General features: G+C 37.2%; 1 protein-coding gene across 2 annotated transcripts in view; it reads right to left on the bottom strand.

Moving 5' to 3' along the window:
• Positions 1 to 5,811: 5,811 nt before the first annotated feature.
• Positions 5,812 to 20,956, bottom strand: part of DOK6 (docking protein 6) — a 240,853-nt gene continuing 225,708 nt past the window's right edge. The window contains exon 8 of one of the 2 annotated variants that reach the window (XM_054284602.1): positions 5,812 to 6,179. In XM_054284602.1, the coding sequence (XP_054140577.1) occupies positions 6,040 to 6,179 (140 nt within the window). In that variant the 3' untranslated portion in view covers positions 5,812 to 6,039. The remainder of the gene's footprint in view (positions 6,180 to 20,956) is intronic. The other variant, XM_054284601.1, reaches the window with a different exon arrangement.

Genomic DNA, 20,956 nt, shown 5'->3' with positions numbered 1-20,956 from the left:
ATATTTTCTGTTTTTCCTCGCAACCATCTCAAATCAGACCAATTTCAAAAAAGCAGTTCTGGATATCTCCTGCCACAGCTGATCATCTATGGAAACTCAGGAAATGAGACAATTAACATCCATAAGGAAAATTTTATTTTATGTCATTTATTCTGTTTGAAGTATTGGAGCAGTGATGAGAATAAATGTTTAACTGAAACCCTTATTTTGCTTATTGGTATGGAATTGCCAAACCAGCCAATTAATTTTGTGCTATTTTCTATCCCATTCTGACTTGCTATCATACAATTTTTAAAAAGACTGAAAACAATGTGTCAGCTGATTAAAAATTAATTTCATTCATGTCAAATATTCTCACTGGAAAAAATCTACTGTAAAATATATTAATGCACTTGACAATCTCAGGATTGTAAGAGAATGTAGTAAATCTGTTGAACTTCATGAAGATTTCTGCATCAAAGCAACAAAAAACCCAATGAAATTCATTCTTTGGGACTTTAAATGTGATGTTTAAAGATATTAACTTTTTCCTATTAGAGAACCTATTACTTTCTGAGTTTGCATTCAGCTTAAAAGGAAATATTGTCTCCATTACAGCTAGCAATATTCATAAAAATATGGACATTGTCAAATGCTTTAATTATATTTAATAATACTTAAACCTCAGTTACTTTCATATGTGTTTTAATTGTTTCTGTAAAAATCTTTTGAGCTGCATAAGCTTGTAAAAATCCTTGCAAAGTGAAACTTCCATTTTCTTCAACAGCACCACTTTGCCAACAGATACTAATATTTAGGTTTCTAAGCACAATGCAATTTAAATAATTGCTGAATACACAAGACCTTCACCCATCACCTGTTACTGTCTTTTTAGGACCTGAACAGGGAGATAAACTTCTTGTTACAACAAAGGAGTCAATATTCTTTGAGATTTTTTCCATTCCACTATAAGCTTATCCTTGTTTCCAATATACCTCACCTTTTTATCTAAAATAAAAAGTGACAAGCATTTATTTATAATATCAAGAAGGAACCCTGCACCCTTCATGTAGAGCAAGATTTTATAACTGCAGAATTCATATATCCAGCCCTTAGATTTTAAAATTGTGTCACTACAGTGGTGTTGCACAGTCATTATCTTCTACTTACAAAACACAGGCAGGAATTTTGACGAGTTCTCTGTAGTTAAAACTGTAAAATTCTAGTATATCCTGTTGTGTAATAAGTGTGTTTGGAAAGAGTCACAAGTATTTGAATGATGTATGGAAAAATGAAATTTTCCAGTGCTATTGGATCTATTCTCGTGATCAAAGAGCAACTTTTCACACTTTTCCCACTGTTCACTCCATTCCATGTGTGGATAAAAGCCACACTTACTCCTTTGCAGTAGGTATAAAAAAGAGCCAAAATACACTGATATTAAACACTAAAACAGAGATTAATTGGAACTCATTACTCCTTCCTCTTTAGTATTTTGTAAATAATTCTATATTTCATGCTAAAATGCACAGCCATTCAGGACAGTTATATTTTCTAATGGAAAACCACCCTGCAGTTTCTAGGTTACCAGATGAAAACTAGCACATGTGGCTGGTGAACTAAGTCTGGGTAGAGGTTTATATGCTGCAGGCTGATGGTCTTTGTCTGTTCTAGAGATCAAATATCTCAAAAAACCCTACTCCTCACAGTATTGCCTTTTAGACTGGAAAGCTGAGCAAGCATGAAGTTAATTCCTTTTCTGATAAATGCAGTACATAGATATGATTAACGATTGACCTTTTTTTCTCTTTGCCATAAGCAGGTAAGGGTCGTCACAGATTGCCTGCACTTTAGCAACTTCTAAATAAATGGGTGCCTGAAGGCTGTATTTTGTACTTAAATTATTGCTATAGAGAGCACTTTAAAACACTTTTGCCCTCAGACACTCAATTTCAACCCTTCTTCCAGCAAAGTCTTATTAACTTAGAACAAAACTTGATTATAGTTTTCTGCATCCCAACAGGATTTCTATATGTGTGTTGTGGAATGAAGTATTTTACCGAAATGTCACGGTAGACTTTTGACAAAACAAAAGAGAGCAGCTATTGTCAATATCTGGACACACTCCTTTGGTTTGTCAATACATTTTCAAGTTTTACTTGTAGCTTTTGTGGAACCAAAAAAGAAGAAAACAAGCACAGCAAAACCTCCCAAAGACAGAACTTGATACATGTGACCATGTATCTGACACAAAAAGTAATGTCTGAATATTTACTCAGTAAAATAGCAAAGTCCCTGCTACAAGAGATTCTCCTTTCTCTTTCACATGGGCAGATGAAACTGTTTCAAAGGAGTGTACTCACAGATAGTTTAAACTATAAATAATGACATGTGGCTGTTTAAAAAATGGGACTATTCAAGTTCCTTAGCACCATTTGATGATTTATTAGCGGTCTCTTTCAATTTCACCTTTTCTGCACCAAGTGACTTCAAAATCAAAAGTACCAGCATGCATCAATCTATAATATTCACAGTAAAGATATATTAGTAACTATATTTAGTAATGCCATGTGTTATTGGTTCATAGGGGTGAATATATTGTTATCAAAGGGTGATTTCAAAAAAATGTAAATCACGGTTACAATTATATTTTCATATCACATCCTCTGAAACAGAAATAAAAGCAGAAGCTTTATTTTATTTCTTTTATTTTATCATGTACTAATGCTGTTCCATTTGTACCAGCTGTACCTGGTTACCACTGAAGACATTTTGTTGCCCTCCATCCCTTTACAGCTCATTAGCTGAAAACAGAGAGCAACTCCGGGGTCAGGAGTAGTCTGTGTGCCTTGCACAGGAGGAAAGCCGAGACTGGAACAAGGTCCCGTGGGGTCCCTGGGTCTATTTAAAGGCCACTGTAGTCTCTAGGCAGGCAGCTCTACTACGTGTTCCAAAAGAGAGTTTTCCTTCTGGTGGAAGCACTAGGAGCTGTACAAAGTAGTCTCAGTGGCCATCGCTTAGGTTAGCAACAGGCATGTGCCAGGATTTAAAGCAATTCCACGAGAACAGAATTTTCTGGCACACTGCTGTGACATGTCTGCCTGATTCTCGTGGAGCTTTTCTGAGGAACATTTGTGGAAACTGTGTGAATACATCAGCGTCACAGTGATATCATCTGCTGTTCTGGAGTGGCACTAGTGGCAGCATCCACTGGCTCCTGAATACTTCTGTGCTTCAGGTTACCAGCTGTCTTAGACTGTGTTACAGTACACTGTAAAGTTGCATCCTTATTTTCCAATCCTAGTGTGCTTGTGTTTGGTCTCTACAAGAAACAGGTTCCCAACAGGTCAGATTTGCTATAGATTGCTTGTGTTCTGCAGCTTTGTTCAATTTTCTGTGTATTGTATGAGACCCCACAGGTATTTTATAAATGTGAGTTGAGAGGATGGTTGCATTATGCAATGAAAGCAAAATATTTAGTAAAACTCACATATATGGCCATATATATAGCCAAAACTGCTATAATTCTCCCTTCCATCCCTTTCTTGGTGTGTTTTCTTTGAAAATAGCATCTATGTTTTCATTGACTTGACAATACTCAGGTACTGCATAGGAAGACAAAGCCACAGACAGCAACTGCTCCCCAGTAAAAAAGAAGAGAACATTATATAGATCTTATGCTTTTTATAGAAATACTAGTTGAAGTACTAGGTTAAAGTGTTTCTAGTTGAAGTACTAGGTTGAGGATTTAGATAGGTTATTAAAGTATATGGACACTGGAACTATAAAGCATATTCTCCTGTTTTGCCTTTTCCCCACTTTTGGGCTATGTAGAATGACTGGTATTTAAGTCATGAGGAAGAAAGTTACTTGGACTTGAAAACTGCATTGAAACTGTAGAACGTATTGAAAACTTAATTTAAGGAGTTTCAAAGAAAATATATTTAATTTTAGGGCAAGTGGAAGAATCCCAGTTGCAAAGGAATAAAAATAATTGACCATTTCCCCAAAAGGCAAATATTTGGCAAAGCTGCACTGAGTAACAGAATTACATCATCACCATTTTGTATCAAATTTCACATTCAAAGCTTGCAAATTGGAAAATTTCCCTAAGCAAAATGTCAACTGAATCTTTTTCTTAAATGAAAGTGTGAATGAAGCTTCCTTGATGGGTACAGCTCTGAGAGCACCCTAGGTACAGTGCCCTGACAGCGTGGGAGAGCAGTTTTTCATTTCAGCTCATCAAAATACTCTCTGCAGGGAGCCATTCTATTCCTGAGTATGGCAGCACTGTGAGAAGGAAAAGAGGTAGTGAATGAGACGAGGAAAAACAGAAAAAACAAATAAAGGTGATTGTGGTGGGGTAGAACTGTTTCATTGAAGTGGATCGCAAAGCTTTTTTATTCAGCAGCCGTTCACTGAAAGCTGTAAGTCTGCAAGGTCTCTTAGCCAGGAAAATGGTTGGAGAAAAGCTGACCATACCGTATCAGTAAATGTTTAATCAAAAGCAGAAGTTTCTTCCATACCTTTTAATACATATATATATATAATGTGCATATATAAAACAACCCAACAGCACTTTTCCTGTTAAATTATAGTACATAAAACCGATTGTTTCATTGGAAAAGAGTCTATGTGTCTCCTCCTTGATACATTTCCTCAACCTCTCCTGAGAAACAACCAATGAACTGAATTCCTCTGGTAATCATGGCAATAGTTTCACACTGGGAACAGAACACAAGGCTCCTCAGATCATACAAGAGGGCAAATTTTTTTCCTCACAATTTCAAACATTTCAGGGCATCACAAGAAGTACATAAATATTTGATAACAGTTACAAAAATCTAAATGTTCAGGATAGATAAAATTCATTCCCCACCTACAGGTATGCCTTCCAACTTATTCCCTCATTACTGATTACAAACATCTACTACAGTTCATTTTTAAAGACGTCTTCCAAAGACAGAAATCTCCATTGAGAGGTACTCATCCTCCTTTTGAGAGTAAACAGATGCTTGACACATGATCATACAAGATACAATGTGCATCTAGAACAGAAATCTGAGAAGGAAACACAGAAAATCAAAGTAACGCTGACCAGAAAGACAAGACCAGAGCTCAGCTCTACCATGTCTGGCCCAGCTGTGGCACGGGCAGTTGCCAGCTGGGCAAGTGCCCACTTTTTTTGTTTGAGGAACAGTTTTCCCGCTTTTTAAAGTTAGGCTTGCAGGGATGGCTACCTAAATAATTTGTGAAAAAGAGGATTTTGCAGCAGTTCTGAGGACTAGACTGTGCTGCTGATAGGGACGTTCACAGCTCTTAGGGGCATGGTGAAAATTGCACGTGTAAGGGATGAATTTGTGCCCCAGGAATTTAAGATTAGAGCTGGACCAGGCAATAACCTTACCTTGATGCACCAAACCCTATTCCCAACAAAACATATCAGCCTGCTGCTCCAGTATTTGTGGATGCCTGGCTCAAAAAACACCCAACCACCCTCTAGGGCAGTGGGTGAACCCACTCGGATCTGGAGGTGACCCTCACAGCACTGATGCCACATCTTGAGTAGGTGACATTTCAGTGCCTCCAGCGGGAATTGCAGGCTGTGGCAAGGACCTACAGAGGTTGTTGTGGGTGAAGACAGGCTGTCCTGCTGGTGGGGGCGGGAAGGAAGGCCCCCAGTGTCAAACGTGCCATTGCAGCGGAGCCCCAGAAGGGACCTTCTCCGGTCATGCAGAAACCTTCACACCAACCAACACAGTTTCATTTGTTTCCACCACTTTCTTACAACACAGACGTGTCCCCCCTTCCTCCCTCCCCCCAACCCCCCAACCCCCTCCTTTCTGGACATATCGACAAAAGGAACGGCAAAATAAATAAATAAAGACTTAGCCTCTGCTTCGGGGCAGCCGCCTCTCCAGGGTCCCGCATCGGCGGCGCCCCGGCTGGAGCTGCTCGGCGTCAGTGTTCACGGCAAATGGCGGGTGCAGAGGGGGCCGGCGGCGCCCCGGCCCTGGCGGGAGGCTCCAGGCTCAGCTGTCCATGTGCAGCCCCCGGCTGTCATTGCACCAGCCCCGAGCCGTAGCTGAAGGTGTAGCTGCTGGCCAGCGACAGCGGCTGCTGGTGCTCCTCGGCCTGCTCCGACGGGTAGCTGGGAAAGGTCTGCGCCCGGGACACCTTCGCTGAGCCGAGGCTGTGACCTGGAGCGGGGAGAGACATGAACACGCAGGATCTAAGTGGGCTTTGAAGCTTTTCACCACGGACACAGACTCCAGTGGATTAGCTTCCTACTGTCCCACAGGGCCACGGTGCCCGGAGAGCAGAGTTGCTTCATTGGGTCCTTTTGGGGCTGCAGAAGAGGGTATTCCCTGTGGCTAAGGTGGCTGACAGATTCCCAGCCAAGGCAAAAGGCCCCAGACCCAACTCAGATATAATTTAGGGTCACAATTACTATGTCACAGACATCTTTTCATAAAAATCCTTTCTTTAGGATTTTTCCCCTTCTGGGAAGCTGAGGCCCCAGAAGAAGAATGTAAACAATGGTTATCTGCTGCTGTGGAATGCAACAGGTGCACCTGTGGTTGGCCCATGTTGGATGTGTACAATTAAGGGCCAATCAAAGACTGAGCTCTCTCTGGGGCAGAATCAGAGAGAGCTCCCTTGTTATTCATTCTTTCTCTATTCTTAGCTTAGCTAACTTCTGAGAACTTTCTCTCTATTCTTTTTAGTATAGTTATATATTATGTAATATATATCGTAGACTAATAAATCAAGCCTTCTGAACACGAGGTCAACATTCTCGCCTCTCTCTTCACCCTGAAGACCCTTGCAAGCCCTGTAACATTACTATTTCAAACTTCAGTGTTGTATTTGTGCATTTTCTACTTAATAAGTCTTAGTGATGTCAGTTATGGCTCAGAAATAACTAGTGCACATCTTTTTTACCTGAAGCGCTTCCCATGAAGGTAATGCCAGGGGTTTCAAAGGGATTAGTTCCACAAATCCCACTTCATTTACTTACTGTCCTTTGAACATGATGCCAGTTTGTCAGGTAAGCACAGCACACCACTGTAATTCCAAAAGGAACTGGCAGTGGGATACGGTGCACGTGGCAGAATAGTGTTTAGGAGGAGGATGTGCCAGGATGTGCTCTTTTCCAGATGACCTTGTGAATCTCATATAACCATTGCTTTAATCAGCAAGATGGGAAACCACATGTGAAAAGCCAGTGATGAAACTCAGGTAACCCTGATGACTCAATTCTGTAACCTGATTATTTTCCTAACTTCTATTTCCTTTTGAAATTGTAATTTAATAAGTAACAAAAATAAAATTTCCAAAATGCATATCTTCATGCAATTTTTTGTTGTTGTTGTTTTTGGAAATGTATATTGAAACTTGGATTTAAAATGGTTTTGCATAATGCTTTAAAAACTATCTTAATACACTTATTACCTGTAAGAATGCAAAATCATATTTTTATGCCAACCACAGAGATATTAAAGAATAGCTGCAATGGTATAGACTCAAATACTAAAGAATTCAGGTCATGCTGACACGTTTCAGAACAGTTAGCAGCTGGCCCAGTAGTGCTGGAACCAAGGATGATGTTCACCGGACTTGGGAGAACATTTCCTCACTTGCATTTGGAAAAGTTTGATCATAACACATTACTGACGACTTCATGAAAAAACTCCATGGCTCCCTCTGAACATGATACTATCAGACCAATGCTGGGACCAAGAGAGAAAAAAATCCAACTAAATGAAAAATGGAATAGAAGGTACACCTTAGTGACACTGAAGACAGTAAAACCAGAATCTGAATTCCCAGCGGCATGTTAATGATCCTAAAATCAGTTTCAAAGCACAAGCAAGAAGGATGAATTTTTAATGTGTATTTTTATTCTTTATTCATGGGGTTAAATTGACATTGGCTACCAAAACTTGGCTGAGATGAAAGGTTTAAATGTTTTCTGCTTCAAGAAGCTTTTGCATCAAACTGAACTAAAGCTTATGGTGACTGTGAGCTCTGAGCTACACAGTAGCTGATAATGTTTGTGAATAGTCTTAAAGGTTTTATTGCTTTAACCAACTTTCAATAATGATATTATATAAGGCCTTTATTACTTTTTTACTTTTATTTGGGATTACATCACAACAACTGTCACTTTATTTCTTAATCTAATGCAAACCTAAACATGAGAAGACGAATGATTCTAGATTTTAATTTTTTGTTGCAAATCTGCCTCATTTCCTTCTCAGGAGGTAAGATTTTGCTTTCTCTTTACCCAGAAACACAATTATATGTATTTTAAATGTCATAAGGGGCTGCTAAACCAGGCACATGATTTCCTACGTAAAATTTCTCTCTTTCCTACTAATAAAGATAAGTAAAATATGTCAAGGTATAACTTTCCTTCATTTTCTTAATGCATTTTATCCAAAGAGCATAAAACGATCCCTGTGACAATGGGCACTTAGTAAAGAGACTTACTAACCACAGAGTTCCTAAACTCAGGCCTATTTGCATCATCTGCTGTATCTTGTATAATTAATTTTAAATCCACTTTTGTACAATAGTGTAGCTTTAATACAGTGATGAAGAGTGTCCCTAATACACTAATTTCTAGCCACGGAATTTAGGCAATGTCCTAGAATGTAGAAGATGAATTTGAATCTATGAGAGTTAAAAAGGAAATTAAATTCAGGTCTTTCATTTCCAAAAGCCAACACATCCCTTGCTGTTCTGTAAAGGAAAATTTGTAGATGCTAAATGCCACAACAGGCTAGTTTTTGCCATTCTGTAGCCAAAGAGTTTAAGGAGGAGAGCTCTTCCTTCCTAGCTGCTAGGATATGTAGTGAAATAGAAGAGAGACAGCACACTTAACAGAGCCAAGAGGTCTAAGATGTCTGGTTGAGGTTCAAGCTGAACAGTATGACATCAATCTATGAAAATAATAACAAAAAAATAGAGGATATTGAATCAAATGAAATGGGAGAGCTATGGGTAATAGAAAAGTTACGAGTTTGGAAAGAATGGATCTAGGCAATATATTTACTTTCAAATTATATTTAAAAAAAACCCAATTAACTATGTTAATATACTTGAATAAATGAATAAGAAAATGATGGTGGCAAAATAAAAAAAATAGTCCAAAAGGTTCCAAGTGGACTTAAGACTGCTAAGTAGTAAATTTCCAAAATTTAAGGCACTTTTCAGCTTTTTGTTAAAATTCAGCATATCACATACTGGAAATTCTACATTATAATAGATCCTTTTATTTTCATTCCCAAATATTATTTTAAACTTCATACAGCTGATCAGTCTTATGGAGCTCTAGGTACTGCTGTGTCTCCAAAGTTACAATTTATGTCAGCAGTTAGGATTTTGAAACCAAAGATACAAGTAAAGTTTTTGCAGTGAAGGATTAAAGTTCCACAGCTTTCTAAGTTTCCTGCTTCAGTCACATTTGGGCCTTAAAAGGTTAAGAGAGAAGAAGAAGAATAAGAATACTGTTTGTGGATTTTGCAGCTCTTTGGTACCGCAGCTGCTTTTAAGAACACAAAACCAACTCTTCCCTGCAATTCTTCTGAAGTCAGCACAAGATGAATTTGATTCACACAGATTTTATGACCTGAAGATACCAATGGAGCTGGGAGAGGTTTTTTCCCCCATGGCTTACAGAGGAAAAGTTGGGTTTTTTTCTGTTCTAGGACAAGACCTTGGAAACATGAGTATTATTCAGCCTGCTTCATCCTTTACTCAAATTTACTCTCAGGATTATAGAATGCAATGAAGCTGCAGTCCAAAGCAATTAGGTATGAATGATCCATCAAGAAAATTTAATGTAACCCAGTAAATTACATTAAATTAGATTTTTCCTGATCTTAATTATGTTGGAATCAGAGGAAGTATACACAAGGATCTTATTTCATGGCATGGTGCTTATTTATAACAATTCTTTAGAGGAAAAACCCAATGGTTTCCTAGTAACAGCAGTGACTGATGTACATATAAGTAGATCGATCACAACTTCTGAGAAAAAACTTGCAGTACTAAGCTAAATGAAAAGGAAAAAAAAAAAGAAGAGAAGAGATCCAGGGATAAGCTTTAACAGCTCCCTTACTGCTGCTTATTGGGAGATGTTTCTGTTTTAGATTCAGAATTCAAATTCTTAACCAGAAGGCAGGTGCCAACCTAAATGAAATGAAGGTCACTCTTTTATTTTCAAATACAAGAATTCAAGGGATTCTGATCTGATGCTCATTGGTTAGAGCACTCATCTCTGATGTTCAAGTCCTGTGTTAAAATTCCCCTCTGCCTGTGGGTAAGGTTCAACATTACACTTTCTGTGGAAAACCAGCTGAAAGCATTCCCTTTCTGCTCTGTGCTGACACTGCTGCTCACTGTCCCTCAGTCGAGCCATTGAGACCGCAAAGCTGCTTTGCAGACTGAAGCACTTTGGTCACCTGGTTTGCAAGAGCCCCACAAATCTCTGTGCTGGCAAAGCTGAGGAGCAGCAACAAGCAGCCAAGGGGAAGAGATGGCAGGTTTTTTCTCAGGCTGGTTTCCCTGCCAGATGGTTTGTTTGGCAAATGATGACCCGTGAGCAATGTGCCACCATGGCCACCAGACTGCTCACAGCTCTCATGCAGGAGCACTTTTGAAACCCCATGACTGAGCTTTTCCCATCCGAGATCTAATATAAGTTTATGTTTCTGCAGTACAGTGATTAAAAATTAATAGAACCAGAGGCTCCTGTGTTTCAGCTTCTGTTGCAGGTCTTTAATTACTTTATATGAGATAGCCATTAGGTAAAAATAAAGATATTTGCAGCTGCACAGCAAGCTTTCATCTGGGATTTCTTAACCTCTGAATAGATGACTTTACAAACAAAAGGATGTACTTCTAATGCATTTCTATTTTTCTGGGTAAGCGTAATAAATTTGTTTTTGAAAATAAAATTTTGTATTTCCATTTCTAAGATTATGAGCACAAAATTGAAGTCATTAAATTAAAGCCAATTGGATGTCTGTATTAGTATTTTGTTTTGTATTTGGGAGTCTCTGAGACTTTACGATTCCAAGAGTTCTGCAATTGCTATAGATGTTTCTATAAATGCTACAGAAAAACTTGTACTCAAAAGAAATTTCTATGAATCAATCAGTGCAAGCTAAGAATAAATAAAGTGAATCAATTGCTCCATTGTAAAGCAGTTGTTTCTTTTTAGAAATATTAATTGGAAAATTCTATTGTTCACAATAAACAGAACACCCTGGGAAGCAGGGAAACAGAAACAGATGAGATTTTATCATTGCAAAACAGGATAGCGCAAGAAGGTGGAAAAAACCCAATTAGCTAACAGATGTTTCAAGAATGAAACGTTAGTAAGAAGGAGTTAGCTCTGTGTTGTTTCCTCACACAATTCTCATTGGACTAAACGCAACTCTTGAGCCAGAAAAGTTCCCAAAACTAGTACAGTCTTTAATCTAGATGTGTATTCTCCAAGGACTTTCGCAACAGCAGTGAAAGCTCCTATTTATGCCAGAGGAGGCCCAGAGATTGTACTAAGGATATTGTTTGAATGGGGAAACTTGTCTCAAAGTGCTTCAACCTCTGATATTCTTTGCAGCATTTTTGTTAGGACACAGGACAGAGTGGGAAAGGCACTGTAACTATGCACTGAAATCCCACCAGGGAAAATTAAACTCTTACTGAAAAGAATTAAATTTTTATGCTGCTTATTTCAGATGGAAGCTTTTATCCTCTAAGAGCTTTTGTTGCAAAGAAAGAGACTTCATATTTTATTCTGGATAAAGGAAAAAAAATTTCTCCAAAAAACCCCCCTACTTCAGTCTCAAATCAGTTAAGTGGCTATTATTGCATCAAAAAGGATACTTTCATTTAAGGCAGAAAATAAATGATTGCTGCTATCCTATTTATAAATTGATACTGGTTAAAATTCTGCCAAGTCTCTGTATTGAATATACAGTGTCTTCTATTGAGCTACTGATGACAAAGCAGCTTTTCCTTTTCTGCTGTTAGATGATTGGAATAACTAAAGCAAAGTTTCATAGCAGGACAAACTGCTACAAAGCAAAACATTTATTTTGCAGTAATGATGCAGTTGGATTGGAAGGGCATTAATTGGTACAGCAATTATTATGCTGTCACTCACAAAAAGATGCAATGGAAGGCAGCAGATGGAAACTGAAAAACAGCATAAACTACATTACAGCATATTGATTTCCATATACTTATTGAAAGTGAAACTGTGGGCCTGTTTCAGTTCCAAATAAAGAAAAACAAATTTTCCTTTGAATTTAACTGCAGTTGGAATAAAAACTCCAGGGAACACAGCTGGGCTCCAACTTTCATGTATTCTAAAATAATTTTGGATTTAATTCCATCAGATACATATATCTTTCTGAAGGGAGAAAGAATATCAAAACCCTAATTTTTGGGACAGATTTTTAAGAAAATGGTTTAGTTTATTTATTATAAATACTTTTGAAGAAAACTAATTTAAATTGAGAATAAAATACATAGGAAATATATGAAGAGAATGAATGACAAACTCTTACCCTCCCTCCTTTCAAAATATTTATTTTCCATTCTTAATTGAAAAATAGTTACATTTTCCTCAGAATTTGAAATAAAAATAGTAACTTTTAAACTGTACAGCATCAAGATTAGTAAGTACCGGAGTAGATACATATTTGTTACAGAGCCATATCGCTTTCCAGAATTGGAAGACTATTATTTAACTTATAAGTCTTTGGCATTGTCATTAAGTCCTCCTCTAGAAAAGAAGGAGGTTTACTTATGCATGCAGAAGAGACTGCAGGATTGCCAGTTAAAAACCAGCACATTTACAAAATGCTGATTTTCAACATTCCAATTTTGGCACAATAATGCTGGAGTTTTGTGAAGACCATGTCTACATGTCAATATTTTGAAACACAGAAAAATTGTTTCAATACCTACAATGTGAATTGCTTGTAAATATTATACACAGGAAAAACAAGCATTATTTCATCTGTATCCCTATTTAAAATAGCAGCTATTTAAAAGCAGTATCTTGAAAGGTGTGATTAAAGCCAGTGTATTGACTGAAGGCCAGGTTGGCTTAATTGCTGTTGTGTTTTTCTGGGAAGTATTTTTAAATACTTGCTGTTCTGCTGCACTAAACCTGTGAATCACCTACTTAGACTATCACAAGTTGATGTAGCTCCTGTGGTAGAAATATTAGAACATCAATCACATCTTTCTCAAGAATGAGTAGGTTTATCTACTTTAAGTTGGTTTCCATTAAGATTTTTTTCCCCTAATAATGCATTTAGGTGTGTTTATAAAGGGAGGAGACATATGTAAATCCTTACTACCTAACAGCTCCTCCCAGCGCAGGGAAAAGAAAATTATTTACACATCTCACATTACCCAATAGTCTTTTCCAATTTTGCTCATGTTTCTGCTGCCAAAATCTGACACATATTTGGAAAAACTTATCTATTTTACATATGATATCTCTTTGACTGGTGCTCTTCTACTTATTATCTATAACTGTAGGCCTGTGTGCCTGAACTTCAAGGAGATTAAGTAAAAGAAATTGGAGCAGCAATTTTTGTAGTTCTGTGCTCTGAGCCAATGTGCAGGTAAGCATAACAAGCTTGTAGTTAGCTTTCTTATATTGTCTTCCATACAAAGACCACACCAGTCCTTGCAGAGATTAATTCATTTTGTCTTTGCAGCTTTTTGCACTTGTGCTAATGCTGGAGTACTAAACCAGCCCCCTCTCACCCTCTGTCCTGAGTCCAGCTCTTTAACTATGCCAACACAGTCAAAAATGGTTCAATCATGCTCCCACTTGACACAAAATTAGGCTAAGGTCCAAATTTGCTACAAAACAAACATAATTTTCCAGCTGAAGACTCTCAAAAAGAAGGATTTCTTAGTTTGGTTTCATGGATTCTATAGAAGTGAAACTTTCTGCAGTGATAATTTGAATTTTTAGTTTATTGATTTAAAAGTATTTTTCAGGGAACCCTGATAGCCTGGCATTGAGCAGGCTCATCTTGCAACCCAAACCATTCTGTAATATAATGAAATACTTTATTCTCAGTAATTTTACTTGTGAGAGAAAAAAATCCCCTATTTTAAAAAATCAATTAAAGAAAGTGTTGAGCTGCTCTTCCTGACTTGCACTAAGTTAGGAGAGTTGGAGGTTTCTCTGAACCATAACCCAGATGATCCAAAATTTGTGTGTATGGAGAAGTTACCGTGGTCAAGGATTTTGTTTTGTACTGAAAGACACAGGCATCACGACCTTGAGGAAAAGCTTTTGAGAGGAAATGTGGGCAGTTTAGCACTAAAATGTATCAAAATGCCAGCAAGTTAATTAACAGCAAATAAAATCTTGAATGAGTGCCCTAACAAAGCTACCTGAAAAGGCTGAGTACTTTGTCCAAGGCGGCCTAATTCATTCTTTAAACCACAGGCTCAGTCAACCAGAAACTAATATAAAACCTAATATAAAACATCTCCACATAAGCTGTAAAATCAAGGTTCATAATGAGAATACTGGCTGTTTCTGAACTTGTGCCTGTGCCAAGTAAATTTATTTCATTCACCACAAAAGTAAACAAAGACTAGGCATTTTTATACATAATGCATATAGTTTCACTTTCCTATTCAAGCTCAAAACTCAATGAACTTTTAAACAGAAACTTCACAAAGCACACTTCACAAATACATACATAATGTATGTATTACCTATGTGTGTTGGTAATACTAAGGGAAAAAAAAGAGGTAGAGGAGAAATTTCTGCAAGTGACAATTTCCTTCACTCCAAGGAACATTTGAATGAGATCCAATTGCAAAATGCAAGAAATAACAAGAAAAGAATGCTCTAAGTGCATATGGGAAAGGCTAAAGTAGGGGGAAGAGACAACAGCTAGGGAAAACTCCAAGAAGAAAATTATTTTAGTGTTTATTTTGTCTCATGGAGACATAACAAACCAACAAAAGAAAATACTCTGAAAAATTAACCTGCTCCTGGAATAATTGAAAAGCAGGAAGAATATAAAGCTAGTGAAAAAAACAAATGTGAAGGATAGATAAAATTGTGTGAATTGAGTTACTTTTTCTTAAATAGTTTTCTGTAATATCTAAGTAAGTAGAGCTCCACACTTGGCTATCTGCTTTTGACTCCTGGGCAGAGCATGAAGTCATTATGACAGCCAACTGACGGTAGGTGTCTGGGCAGAAATTGGAGTATAATTTATTTTACATCCTTGCAAAGTACATGTACCAGAATAATTTAAAGCTGGTAACTATGTATGTAGTGTCATCATCCTGGTTTACCAGTTTGTTAGCTCAGTGTTCATTTTTCCCTTCCTCAAAATGTTGTGTTTTTATTACAGTCAAACTAAATGCCCCTTCAAAAGAGAGATTTTATCAGATAGATTGTTAAAAAAATCAATGCCTAAATTTATCACTGATGTAACAGAAAGCATCTTACTGAAAAATTCAATGTAAAAATGCAAATTTATACATTGCATATCACTTTGATGATGGGAATATGTCACTGTTAAATATTTATTGCATTTCAAATCATGTTGACATTTCCCCTTGGATACACTATTCCAGAAAACTCTATACAGGCCTGATGAAATTCAACTGATACTACAGAGATGGGGTGAAACAGTGAAATTCTAATTTAATATTAGAATATCTAAAGCAAAATGAAGGAAAAAATTACTTATATCCATAAAAAGTGTGGAGTGTGGAGACAGTATACTCCTTTGAAAAGGGGGTACTATTGCAGGTACTATTGATTGATCAATACTGTTTAATCTTGTGGCTGTTATAATTCTGCTGATCTTTATATCAACCAGTATTTCCTGGCCTGGTAGTATTTTCATTATAAACACTCCAGTCACAAAGATTTGTCACTAGCCTATAAAAAATATTGCCATAAAATGAAACTCAGCACATGAGGTCTGAGAACACAGTCAGAGAGCAAATTTGGTCTGACAGGATGGAGGGGAATATGTTTTTCACCACAATTTATGTAAGTAAAATACAGCCTTGATTGGAAAAAAAAAAAAAATAGAGAAAAAATGGCAGGTAGTATAGCTTGCATTGCTTAACACAGGGAAAAATGGGGATAAAGGATTTATGCCAGCTGAAGTGGATATCTATTTTACAAAAATTATATTTAAAAGACAATTTTATTATGTGAGCAGAACATGAGAACAAAATACATCTAAAACAAAGTCTAAGACATGAGGTGGTACATCTGAGCCCTTCCTTTTGCACTCCCAGCCAGTTTCTTTGCACACCTGAAGAGCCAGGGAGATTAATGTTAGCAAAACCAACCCTTATCAAAAATAAGACACAAAAAAGGCAAATCAAATTGTGAAACATGTTTCATGAATGTTTGGTTTCCATTGTGGAGTCAGATCTGCTCCACTTGTGGGCTGTTCAGAGAGGCAGGAAATGGGTCTGAGATGTAACAGGACCATCATTTTAGGATCAGCTGTGCCTGAGATTACCTCAGCAAATGGTTGCAGAAGAGATTCAGTCCTGTTTGAGCCATGCTAGAGCTTCTCACTGCACAGAGCAGCAGAATTCATCATCTGCTTTGGATCATTTCCTCTACCTCTGCCATAAAACTCAGTCACCCATTACTGTGCTTCCATTGAAGGAAGTTCCCTGAGGACAAAGTGCCATTCAAACTGCAGACAATGTTGTCCAGGAACAGGAAAAAGTCTTGGACTCTGGTAAAATGCCTTTCCTTCAAGGAACTTTGTATTTATGTTGTAACACAGGGAGTTCGCCTTGCTTGTGTATATTTTGCTGGGAATAGAAGGAGGAGGGTGGTTTGGGGGAGATAAAAAACATCTTTTCCAGTTTGATAAAATGAGCTATTTAAACTGACTAAAGATTTTCCATTTTTTTTTCTGCCACCAATGAGAAAAATTCAGAGAAGTTCTCACATTAATATATGCAGGGATGGAACACAGCTTTCAGAACTTCTACCTTTCCCCTTTCACTTTTTTACCCATATATTAAAAACATTTATTAAACCATTTGCTATTCAGATTTGGGGTCTCTGAGAAATAGTTTTCTATGAAATTGTCCTTAGAAGTATTCTCTAGAAGGCATTAATGTTATTTCAAGCTGCAACTAGATAGTAATAGTAGATGCCATGTAAAAGTGAAATATTGTATTAGCTGATAATTAGCTCCCTGGAAATATTAAAAAGTTTCCTGAAACACTTGAAGGCAGGAAGTCATGCCTCTCCACTAATTCTAAAGGAGAAATGATTTTTATTTTTTTTTAAAGTGCAATTTGAAATTATAGACTGTCCTTAATAAGACTTGAGACAGCAGAAATAGTACACAAAAACCACAGAAATGGATTTTATGACACGCATTTGAGGTATATTTTGAGGTGTTTGGTAGTAGCCATTGCAAGTGGTTGAACAGTTTATGAAATGGATGGAATAAAGGAAAGGTTTCTGTCTGTACTGACTGCAACAGCACTCTGAGTTCTTTTGTTCCTTGCAGAGATTGCATATATAAAATATGTGGCAATAAGGCAGTTCACAGAGATGAAACAAATTATTTTTTTCTATAATTTATTCTCTAAAATAAAGAAGTTTATTGATTTTTAGATTATATAAGTTTAATTGGAATAAAGTAGATGTCTAAAACATCAATGAAGCACTCAGGAAAGTTAATCCATTTTTCATGACTCTATAAATAATTTCTTCTAGCTGTAAAAGCCTTCAATTACCCACCAGGAAATCAAAAACAATGGCTCTAATTCACTGAGGGATGCAAGTGATGTTATTTTGCCTTTTTTTTTTTTCCCTGAAAGGGAATTCACTGTGATTCAGTGTGAACAAACTGTGCCATTTTTATCACACTTGTGTAACAGTAGAGGAAATGAGTGGAGGTAAATCTGGTAAGGGGTGTCAAGGAACTTGGTCTGCTTGTTTCTGGAGATGGGAGATGGGAGGAGGCCCTTTTCCTTTTTCAGACAACAGAAGAAACAACTTAAACCAATGCACTTCCTTCCACACCCATATGCCCCAACAACAAGCAAATAAACAGAATATGAAAACCAATGATAATAGTAAAAAGCACAGAAAATACCACCCACGTGCCTTCCCTGGAAGATTATTATTAAAATGGTAAATATTCTGTCCTGTGTTCTGCTTTTTTACATTCCTTAGCTGAGGATGGTTTTTTGTTAGCATTCCTTATGTGGCCTCTCAAATCACAGAAGCTGTTTGAGCAGCTCAGCAGCAGTCCCTTCAAAAGATTTCCTTAATTCCAGCTGCTGGGAAAAGAGTCCTGACAAACCCAGTGGAACGATCTGCTGAAGCAGGAAGGGGTAGAGAACTATCACCTCCTAAATGACATTCATCCTGTCCTCTCCCACTGCCTGGTAGTTAAGTGTTACTAAAGCAAGGCAGGAAATGACAAGGAAGCATGCCCACAGCACAAGACAGTAAGCAGCAATCATATCAGAACATGGCATGTACAAAGTAATTACACTTCCTACAGACATTTGGAAAAAAGAGTGTGACATTAAAGGAAGGCACTTTACTGATGGCAATTTTGCCATTGGCTTTAACTGGAAAGAACTGTAACACAGATTTTAAATTCATTATGAATGTCTGCAGTTGTAGCACACAGGTAAGAGATGCTGAGGCGAACAAAGAGGAATTAATCTCGCAGAAGGGTTGAATGTTACAGATATGGGGGGGTTGGTAGCAGTTTAGCTAACAGCAAGACGGAGAGCATGGAGCCATCAGCAATAGAAGGGAAAGAAAAATAGTATAGAGGATCCACTTCACAGTTCCTGAATGAAATCTCTGGAATTTTTTACATGTGGCTACACCATCCAGTGCTCCAGTCATTTTCAGCTATTGGTGGTCACACAGAGGCATGTGAAATCCAGAAACTGCAGCTCAGACACAAAAGAGATTCAAACCAGCTTCTGCCACCACGGCTTGCTGCCTTCTGTGCTATTATTTTCCCTTTCAGTGCCTATTATAGCGGAGCAGCACATAATGTGGAAGCACACAGTATGAGACAGGATTCCTGAGTTATGGCACTACTTCTCCATGAACACTGCAAAAATTATTACCTTGCATGTAAATTTTTAGGTTTACTAGTACATCTCTAAAAGGAGGGAAGTGAATAATGGAATACAAGTAGCTTTCTGTCTGGACAAAAAAAAAGTGAATTTAGAGAGCTGAAAATCAGCTGTGATTTAAATGGAAGTTAAAGTATGAATTCAGCAGAAATGACAACTCTGCAGGTACCATACCTGGTGAAACATGATTTCATAATTTTACACTAAGGCAAAATGGCAGCTTGCAAAACTGTGTTGTATGAGGTACCAGCTTCAGGTTGTAAGAGTAAAGCCTAAATAAAATTATACATATATATATTCTCTATTTTAAGAGTACAATTTAAAGGGAAACAACTAATAAAACAAAGTTAAAAAATAAAACCAAACAAATAAAAAAATAAAAAACTCAACAAATAAAAAAATCCCAACCCCTCTAAAAAACAATTTCATAAAGCAAACGACTTTTACCACTTTTTCCAATTTATGTCTTTATAGCGTACTCCTCCACGGAGCAATAATAATTAAAAATTAGAAATTGTGAGGACTTTTACTCATTACTTTTTATACAGAACAAAGCAGTAATGTGTATTCCTTAGCTGAGTCCTCAGGCTGAGGTGTGAGATAACTCTTATAGAACAGGTATGCTATTAACAAAATATAGATGGGTATTTATTCCACAACCAGAAAAAGAACTAAAACCTTTCATGTTATAGCCCACACCAGTGATGACTGCACTATCCTGATTATTCAGGACACTGATTCTGCATCACAAAATCACCATATTTACATCCTATTGCTAGAACTTGCAGTTAAAATAATTTTCTTTATATAGTGTTGCAGCTGCAGATATGAGCACCACTAAAACACAGAAGAGGGAGCATTCTGTGATTCTTGGAGAGCTTTGTCTCTCCCATGATCTTTGCATTCTTTTAAGGTTTTATATTTTCCTTCATAAGTGGGAGAATGGGATCCAGTTAGTTATTTCCACTTATGTCTCTTTGCAATGAATATTTAATGAAACACAGCAATGGCTACAGAAGCCTCTAAAGCAGCTCAGAAATTGAGGTACTACCTCAAAATATCTGCCAGTCAGTACAACAATATCTGGCTTTATAAATGCACTTTGAAAAAACAAAATGAAACAAGCATTTTTTGCCTTTTGAGAATTACGGTATACTAACAAAGGAAATTTTTTGGGATGTGAAATCTGTCTGTCCATTTACCTTAGAGGATAATCTGGAACTGAATTTAAAATGAGACTGAGGAGCTATCTAAATTTTAGAAGATATTCAGACCTGCTTCTGAGGGCTGTGACCCATATGCTTTGTGCCTATAAATGTTCTTCTCAGACAATGCTATGGGATTTCCAAAGAAGCAATGAGAAAGGGGAAATCCAATTTTTATGTCTTTGGTAGAATGACTAAATAGCAATGACTCAGGCAACTGGACCATCATGATCCATTACAGAGCCATCCTATCCCTCCTAAATTGTTACTTTAAGAGCAAAAATGAGAAAACATTAGCAGCAAGGAACACAAAATGCAGTGTTGCTGTTTGTACTGACATGCTATTATTTGTCTTCATTTTAGTAATTAATTGCCTTGAAAAAGCAGCAGAGGTGTATTAAAACATCTTGAATTTCCTCCTCCCCAAAATCAAAGAAAAAGAGGAAAGAAGAGAAGAGAGAAAAGAAAAGAAAAGAAAAGAAAAGAAAAGAAAAGAAAAGAAAAGAAAAGAAAAGAAAAGAAAACTGAAAAACCTCTGCATGCTGTTTTATGTGACAGCACCTTTACAAGAAGTGGGCTGGGGGAAAAGGAAGCAT

Source organism: Melozone crissalis, unplaced genomic scaffold (genome assembly GCF_028551555.1).
Source record: "Melozone crissalis strain CALT ecotype California unplaced genomic scaffold, PUWL_Pcris_2 ptg000042l_1, whole genome shotgun sequence".
In the NCBI taxonomy this organism is placed as follows: domain Eukaryota; kingdom Metazoa; phylum Chordata; class Aves; order Passeriformes; family Passerellidae; genus Melozone; species Melozone crissalis.
Note: the sequence above shows the minus strand (reverse complement) of the source record. Positions and strands in the feature narration are given on the sequence as shown.